The sequence below is a fragment of the Salvelinus alpinus genome, chromosome 24 (assembly GCF_045679555.1).
Source record: "Salvelinus alpinus chromosome 24, SLU_Salpinus.1, whole genome shotgun sequence".
NCBI lineage: Eukaryota > Metazoa > Chordata > Actinopteri > Salmoniformes > Salmonidae > Salvelinus > Salvelinus alpinus.
This window is the reverse complement of record NC_092109.1, coordinates 43,713,437-43,723,094: the sequence shown is the minus strand read 5'-3', so window position 1 is coordinate 43,723,094 and position 9,658 is coordinate 43,713,437. Positions and strand designations below refer to the sequence as shown.

Below are 9,658 nucleotides of genomic sequence, written 5' to 3'. Positions count from 1 at the left end.
ACCAGATATACCCTGGTATTATGTAGCAGAGGAGACAGACCACCAGATATACCCTGGTATTATGTAGTCATGAGGAGACAGACCACCAGATATACCCTGGTATTATGTAGCTGAGGAGACAGACCACCAGATATACCCTGGTATTATGTAGTCATGAGGAGACAGACCACCAGATATACCCTGGTATTATGTAGCTGAGTCATGAGGAGACAGACCACCAGATATACCCTGGTATTATGTAGTCATGAGGAGACAGACCACCAGATATACCCTGGTATTATGTAGTCATGAGGAGACAGACCACCAGATATACCCTGGTATTATGTAGTCATGAGGAGACAGACCACCAGATATACCCTGGTATTATGTAGTCATGAGGAGACAGACCACCAGATATACCCTGGTATTATGTAGTCATGAGGAGACAGACCACCAGATATACCCTGGTATTATGTAGTCATGAGGAGACAGACCACCAGATATACCCTGGTATTATGTAGCCATGAGGAGACAGACCACCAGATATACCCTGGTATTATGTAGCCATGAGGAGACAGACCACCAGATATACCCTGGTATTATGTAGTCATGAGGAGACAGACCACCAGATATACCCTGGTATTATGTAGCCATGAGGAGACAGACCACCAGATATACCCTGGTATTATGTAGTCATGAGGAGACAGACCACCAGATATACCCTGGTATTATGTAGTCATGAGGAGACAGACCACCAGATATACCCTGGTATTATGTAGTCATGAGGAGAAACTTAAATGTGTATTTCCGTTTGTGGAATGTTTAGATAAAGCCTGGAATAAAAGAAAAAGGGTGACCTATAATTAAATTGTAAAATAACACAGCAAATGGTACGTGTGTGTATGAGTATTGATTTACGCATCACTCTTTATGCGGTGCGCACTGCACAGAACACCAGAATAATTATTTCTGAATTATTGTAATATTTGTTTACGTGTCAATTAATCCCTAAGGGATGCGTTACCTACTGGCTGGCTGGCTGGCTGGCTGGCTGGCTGGCTGGCAGTCAGTCACTCAATCACTCAGTCACTCACTCAGTCACTCACTCAGTCACTCACTCAGTCACTCACTCAGTCACTCACTCAGTCACTCACTCAGTCATTCACTCACTCACTCAGTCACTCACTCAGTCACTCACTCACTCACTCACTCACTCACTCACTCACTCAGTCACTCACTCAGTCACTCACTCAGTCACTCACTCAGTCACTCACTCAGTCACTCACTCACTCAGTCACTCACTCACTCAGTCACTCACTCAGCTGTAGACTTACGTGGGAGGGAGAAGCCTTGAAGAAGGACAGCAGTAGTTTCCAGGCCAGCAGGTAGGCCAGGATACAGGAGTATTCCACAGAGAGCGGTTGAACCACTGCAAACTCCCCTACACACACTCCTACCATGATGCTCTCACACAACTCCTCACACGTAGAGAGGAGGGTCATCAGAGCTGCCGGGGGAGACCTAGACACACACACACAAACAAATCATTAGAAAACACACACACACACACACACACAAAGATATTTTAGCAAATAAGGCCTGGGGATTATGGTGTAAATAACTCCCAACTAAGGTCTGTTCGTAGGTCAGAGGCAGAGCCAAGGGAAACAGCCCTTACGAGGGAGTTATCACACGATAATTCCCGGGTTTACCAAACAGACTGGTCGTTAATTCTATTGTCATGTATTGACCCAGTCGTTCGTTCTATTCATTCCCACGTTGCTATGCTAAACAAATCATTGGCACGTAGCTTATCAGAAGTTCAATGATGACGAGAGACATGAACTTCAGCAAATAATGATTTAATAAATAATTTATAAATGAGGCAACAACCAGCTGATTGTTGATTCAATAGGATCGTTATGAAGGAAACACAACCGTTACTTCTCCTTGGCTAGCGAGCCAACGACAACTAACACAGACACATCAAACATCACGCAGCTGAAATGACAGCAAACTACGTGCATTTATTCGTTTTACCTTAGTTTCTATTGCCAATTATTTGGATGTGTCCATTATAATGGATTCCTGATCATAAATTAATTTGCCTGGATCAGAGAAGCTTTCAGTCTCATCACGTTCATATCCGTGGCACCGTGGAGATGACAAAAAATAAAACGAACATGTTGCACACAGCGAGGATAATATTAACCCCCGCTGTACCAAACTAAATGCTAGGTTTATATTAACCCCGCTGTACCAAACTAAATGCTAGGTTTATATTAACCCCCCGCTGTACCAAACTAAATGCTAGGTTTATATTAACCCCCTGCTGTACCAAACTAAATGCTAGGTTTATATTATCCCCCGCTGTACCAAACTAAATGCTAGGTTTATATTATCCCCCGCTGTACCAAACTAAATGCTAGGTTTATATTAACCCCCGCTGTACCAAACTAAATGCTAGGTTTATATTAACCCCCGCTGTACCAAACTAAATGCTAGGTTTATATTAACCCCCCGCTGTACCAAACTAAATGCTAGGCTTATATTAACCCCCGCTGTACCAAACTAAATGCTAGGTTTATATTAACCCCCTGCTGTACCAAACTAAATGCTAGGTTTATATTAACCCCCGCTGTACCAAACTAAATGCTAGGTTTATATTAACCCCCGCTGTACCAAACTAAATGCTAGGTTTATATTAACCCCCTGCTGTACCAAACTAAATGCTAGGTTTATATTATCCCCCGCTGTACCAAACTAAATGCTAGGTTTATATTAACCCCCGCTGTACCAAACTAAATGCTAGGTTTATATTATCCCCCGCTGTATCAAACTAAATGCTAGGTTTATATTAACCCCCCGCTGTACCAAACTAAATGCTAGGTTTATATTAACCCCCGCTGTACCAAACTAAATGCTAGGTTTATATTAACCCTCGCTGTACCAAACTAAATGCTAGGTTTATATTAACCCCCCGCTGTACCAAACTAAATGCTAGGTTTATATTAACCCCCGCTGTACCAAACTAAATGCTAGGCTTATATTAACCCCCCGCTGTACCAAACTAAATGCTAGGCTTATATTAACCCCCCGCTGTACCAAACTAAATGCTAGGTTTATATTAACCCCCGCTGTACCAAACTAAATGCTAGGTTTATATTAACCCCCCCGCTATACCAAACTAAATGCTAGGTTTATATTAACCCCCGCTGTACCAAACTAAATGCTAGGTTTATATTAACCCCCGCTGTACCAAACTAAATGCTAGGTTTATATTAACCCCCGCTGTACCAAACTAAATGCTAGGTTTATATTAACCCCCGCTGTACCAAACTAAATGCTAGGTTTATATTAACCCCCGCTGTACCGAACTAAATGCTAGGTTTATATTAACCCCCGCTGTACCAAACTAAATGCTAGGTTTATATTAACCCCCGCTGTACCAAACTAAATGCTAGGTTTATATTAACCCCCGCTGTACCAAACTAAATGCTAGGTTTATATTAACCCCCGCTGTACCAAACTAAATGCTAGGTTTATATTAACCCCCGCTGTACCAAACTAAATGCTAGGTTTATATTAACCCCCCGCTGTACCAAACTAAATGCTAGGTTTATATTAACCCCCCTGCTGTACCAAACTAAATGCTAGGTTTATATTAACCCTCGCTGTACCAAACTAAATGCTAGGTTTATATTAACCCCCCGCTGTACCAAACTAAATGCTAGGTTTATAATAACCCCCTGCTGTACCAAACTAAATGCTAGGTTTATATTAACCCCCGCTGTACCAAACTAAATGCTAGGCTTATATTAACCCCCGCTGTACCAAACTAAATGCTAGGTTTATATTAACCCCCCTGCTGTACCAAACTAAATGCTAGGTTTATATTAACCCCCCACTGTACCAAACTAAATGCTAGGTTTATATTAACCCCCCTGCTCTACCAAACTAAATGCTAGGTTTATATTAACCCCCGCTGTACCAAACTAAATGCTAGGTTTATATTAACCCCCGCTGTACCAAACTAAATGCTAGGTTTATATTAACCCCCCTGCTGTACCAAACTAAATGCTAGGTTTATATTAACCCCCCACTGTACCAAACTAAATGCTAGGTTTATATTAACCCCCCTGCTCTACCAAACTAAATGCTAGGTTTATATTAACCCCCGCTGTACCAAACTAAATGCTAGGTTTATATTAACCCCCGCTGTACCAAAATAAATGCTAGGTTTATATTAACCCCCCACTGTACCAAACTAAATGCTAGGTTTATATTAACCCCCGCTGTACCAAACTAAATGCTAGGTTTATATTAACCCCCCCGCTATACCAAACTAAATGCTAGGTTTATATTAACCCCCCGCTGTACCAAACTAAATGCTAGGTTTATATTAACCCCCGCTGTACCAAACTAAATGCTAGGTTTATATTAACCCCCGCTGTACCAAACTAAATGATAGGTTTATATTATCCCCCGCTGTACCAAACTAAATGCTAGGTTTATATTATCCCCCGCTGTACCAAACTAAATGCTAGGTTTATATTATCCCCCGCTGTACCAAACTAAATGCTAGGTTTATATTATCCCCCGCTGTACCAAACTAAATGCTAGGTTTATATTAACCCCCGCTGTACCAAACTAAATGCTAGGTTTATATTAACCCCCACTGTACCAAACTAAATGCTAGGTTTATATTAACCCCCCTGCTGTACCAAACTAAATGCTAGGTTTATATTAACCCCCGCTGTACCAAACTAAATGCTAGGTTTATATTAACCCCCCTGCTGTACCAAACTAAATGCTAGGTTTATATTAACCCCCCCGCTATACCAAACTAAATGCTAGGTTTATATTAACCCCCGCTGTACCAAACTAAATGCTAGGTTTTTATTAACCCCCGCTGTACCAAACTAAATGCTAGGTTTATATTATCCCCCGCTGTACCAAACTAAATGCTAGGTTTATATTATCCCCCGCTGTACCAAACTAAATGCTAGGTTTATATTATCCCCCGCTGTACCAAACTAAATGCTAGGTTTATATTATCCCCCGCTGTACCAAACTAAATGCTAGGTTTATATTAACCCCCGCTGTACCAAACTAAATGCTAGGTTTATATTAACCCCCACTGTACCAAACTAAATGCTAGGTTTATATTAACCCCCCTGCTGTACCAAACTAAATGCTAGGTTTATATTAACCCCCGCTGTACCAAACTAAATGCTAGGTTTATATTAACCCCCCTGCTGTACCAAACTAAATGCTAGGTTTATATTATCCCCCGCTGTACCAAACTAAATGCTAGGTTTATATTATCCCCCGCTGTACCAAACTAAATGCTAGGTTTATATTAACCCCCGCTGTACCAAACTAAATGCTAGGTTTATATTAACCCCCCTGCTGTACCAAACTAAATGCTAGGTTTATATTAACCCCCGCTGTACCAAACTAAATGCTAGATTTATATTAACCCCCTGCTGTACCAAACTAAATGCTAGGTTTATATTAACCCCCCCGCTGTACCAAACTAAATGCTAGGTTTATATTAACCCCCGCTGTACCAAACTAAATGCTAGGTTTATATTAACCCCCGCTGTACCAAACTAAAAGATTTTTTAATAAATGTTTTAATTAACCTTTAACGAGGCAAGTCAGTTAAGAACAAATTCTTATTTTCAATGATGGCCTACCGGGGAACAGTGGGTTAACAGCCTTGTTCAGGGGGCAGAACGACAGATTTTTACCTTGTCAGCTCGGGGATTCAATCCAGATACCTTTCGGGTTACTGGCCCAACGCTCTAACCACTAGGCTACCTGCCGCAGCGTAGATGGTTCAAAATAAAAGAAGCAGAGATTGAATATCCCTTTGAGCATGGCGAAGTTATTGATGACATTTTGGATGGTGTAGTCACAGCAAAGATACAGGCGTCCTTCCTGACTCAGTTGCCAGCAGTATAACTAAAAGATAACTTAATAGAAAATGACTCAAGCAAAAGTTACCCAGTAAAATACGACTTGAGTAAAAGTCAAAATATTTGTTTTTAAATATACTTAAGTATCAAAAGTAAACGTAATTGCTAAAATATACTTAAATAATAAATTATTTCAAATTCCTTATATTAAGCAAACCAGGTGGCACCATTTTGGAGTTTTACCGGATAGCCAGGTACTCTTGATCATGACTCTCAGTTCCAGTTACATTACACATGACATTAAATTAGACAGGAGTCATTGGACGAAGGCGTCTTCTATACGAGGGAGATTTTGTTAAGAGCTCTGACGCTCAATCTGAACATTAACACGTGCTGTTTTCGCTATAGTTTTAGAAGCATAAGGACTTTTATCTTTCATGTCAGCGAGAAAATAAAAGTCAAAACGCAAAAAAAGATTAAATGACTTACACACCTTTTTATAGGGTTAGTGTTCCCACACGGCCATATCTCCATGTCACAGCGCTTGTTTACAAAAGACCGAGGAGGCCATCTGTGCTAATTAGCGATCCAGCATGCTCCGAGAACATCTGTGTGTAAACTAACTGGGGCCTCCCGAGTGGCACAGAGGTCTAAGGCACTACATCTCAGTGCTAGAGGGCGTCACTACAGACACCCTGGTTCGATTCCAGGCTGTATCACAACCCGGCCGTGATTGGGAGTCCCACAATGGCGGCACACAATTGGCCCAGCGTCGTCCGGGTTTGGCCGGGGGTAGGCCGTCATTGTAAATAAGAATTTGTTCTTAACTGACTTGCCCTAGTTAAATTAAAAGGTTAAATTAAAAAATTGTAAAATTGTGTAGTTTGTCAACTGGAGGCACACGTGTTTCTTTATTATTTGAAGGATTCTTTCTCGCTGACAGAAAAAGACAAAGGCATATCAGCATACGTCTTGAAAAAACCACTTAGAAAGCGATGATTATTGACGTTTCTAAATCGGAATTGTAGTTTACCCGGGAGCCAAATGTGGGTGAATGTAACGGCTGAAACCGCGACATACGGAGAGAAGAAGAAGGGCTCTCGAGGGCTACTATCTAGTATTCCCTCGAACAAATGTGTAATTCGAGAAGAAGTAGAGGAAGCATAGTTTTCGTTGGATAGAGGGACCCATAGCTGTATGGATCTGTGCAAAACTGCCCCAGTCCGTTTATATTTTATATCTGAAGAAGTCTTTCTCGCTGATGAAAAGGGCCATATGTTTAGAAAGCGTTAGTGATGATTATTGACGTTTTTAAATGTTAAAACACAGCGTCGAGATTGTAGTTGACATTTTTTTTTTTTTTTTTTATATATATTTCACCTTTGTTTATGAGGTAGTCGTGGGCTCGTGGCAAACCAAGCATGTGTGTTTAGTGAGTTTGCCAGATCAGAGGCAATAGGGATGACCAGGGATGTTCTCTTGATAACTGCTTAAATTGGACCATTTTCCTGTCCTGCTAAGCATACGAGTACTTTTGGGTGGCAGAGAAAAAAATATTGTCTTCAAAAGTACAATATTTTTATTAGGAATGTAGTGAGGTAAAAGTTGGCAAAAAGTTTAAAAAATATATATATATATATATATATGAAATAGTAAAGAACCAATATCCCCCAAAAACTACTTAAGTAGTACTTTAAAGTATTTTTTACTTAAGTACATTACACCACTGGTTGCCGGAGAGGAAGGAAACCACTCAGGGATTTTACCATGAGGCCAACAGTGACCGTTAAAACCGTTACAGAGTTTAATGGCTGTGATAGAACTGAGGATGGATCAACAACATTGTAGTTACTCCACAACACTAACCTGAATGACAGAGTGAAAAGAAGGAAGCCTGTACAGAATACAAATATTCCAAAACATGCGTCCTGTTTGCAAAAAGGCACATAAGTAATACAGCAAAGAATGTGGCAAAGCAATTCACTTTATGTCCTGAATACAAAGTGTTATGTTTGGGGAAAATTCCAATACAAAACATTACTGAGTACCACTCTCCATATTTTCAAGCATAGTGGTGGCTGGCATATCTTTTTTTGAGGATTAAAAAATTCTTACATGGAAGAAGTTTGGAACCACCAAGACTCTTCCTAGATCTGGCTGCCCGGCCAAACTGAGCAATCGGGGGAGAAGGGCCTTGATCAGGGAGGTGACCAAGAACCAGAGAGTTCCTCTGTGGAGATGGGAGAACCTTCCAGAAGGACAACCATCTCTGCAGCACTCCACCAATCAGGCCTTTCATGGTAGAGTGGCCAGACGGAAGCCACTCCTCAGTAAAAGGCACATGACAGCCCGCTTGGAGTTTGCCAAAAGGCACCTAAAGGAGTCTCTGGTCTGATGAAACCAAGATTGAACTCTCCAGCATCACGTCTGGAGGAAACCTGGCACCATCCCTACGGTGATGCATAGTGGTGGCAGCATCATGCTGTGGGGATGTTTTTCAGCAGCAGGGACTGGGAAACTTGTCAGAATCGAGGGAAAGATGAACAGAGTATAGTACAGAGAGATCCTTGATTAAAACCTGCTCCAGAGCACTCAGGACCTCAGACTGGGGCGAAGATTCATCTATAAACCTGTTTTTGCTTTGTCATTATAGGGTATTGTGATGTCATCACGGGGTATTGTGATGTCATTACGGGGTATTGTGATGTCATTACGGGGTATTGTGATGTCATTACGGGGTATTGTGATGTCATTACGGGGTATTGTGATGTCATTACGGGGTATTGTGATGTCATTACGGGGTATTGTAATGTCATTACGGGGTATTGTGTGTAGATTGATGAGGGGGAAAAAAACAATTTAATCCATTTTAGAATAAGGCTGTAACGTAACAAAATGTGGAAAAAGTCAAAAGGGTCTGAATACTTTCCGAATGCCGCTGTAGATAAGCTAGCCTATTATCCACGTCAGATAAGCTAGCCTATTATCCACGTCAGATAAGCTAGCCTATTATCCACGTCAGATAAGCTAGCCTATTATCCACGTCAGATAAGCTAGCCTATTATCCACATCAGATAAGCTAGCCTATTATCCACGTCATGACTGACTTGTGATCATTGTGACCTAGCTAGTTTGACGAGCACTAGCCACGTTATGACTGATGGCTGGAGGCAGCAAACAATGTTCCCAGGCCTGCTGCCATTTACAACCTGAGAGCAATATTTCTGGGACCAAAAATAAATGTATTGGTGGATTATATTAATAATGCATTGAAAACTACATCCATCTATTCTGACAACAATGCCTTACTGTACGTCATGGAAGGTTGAATCAAAAATAACCTTTTATTTTTTTATATATTTTTTTAAACCTCTTATGAAGATGGTTTTGTAGCATAACCTGGCAAATTTGATATTTTGGGCTGATATTATGATTGTGTGTAAAAGTATTTAAAATCCTGTGATTTCCACTTTAACTAACAGATGGACATTCCATAGAGAAACACTCCACGCATCCACTCAGCGCTGTTATACTCACAGACACGGTTCCTCTCCATCGTCCTCTGGCTTGGTGTCGTCTCCTTCTCCATCACACTCTGGGAGAGTGGGCATTACCCTGGGACAGACAGACACAGACAGGTCATGCTCCTTGAGCTCAGGAGGCTTGTCGTATGGGTAGGTATTCACGTACCATGCCAGAGTTGTCAACAAGTTCGAACAAACATGTTCCGCGGCAGTGAACACACAGACAGACAT

The 9,658-nt window shown here is 41.2% G+C and overlaps 1 protein-coding gene across 2 annotated transcripts in view; it reads right to left on the bottom strand.

Moving 5' to 3' along the window:
• ltn1 (listerin E3 ubiquitin protein ligase 1) overlaps window positions 1-9,658 on the bottom strand; it is an 80,914-nt gene that overhangs the window by 27,144 nt on the left and 44,112 nt on the right. For both annotated transcript variants that reach the window (XM_071364974.1, XM_071364975.1), the window contains exons 28-29: window positions 9,441-9,518; window positions 1,314-1,500 (exon numbers count right to left, since the gene is read on the bottom strand). In XM_071364974.1, coding sequence (XP_071221075.1) covers window positions 1,314-1,500; window positions 9,441-9,518 — 265 coding nt within the window. The remainder of the gene's footprint in view (window positions 1-1,313; window positions 1,501-9,440; window positions 9,519-9,658) is intronic.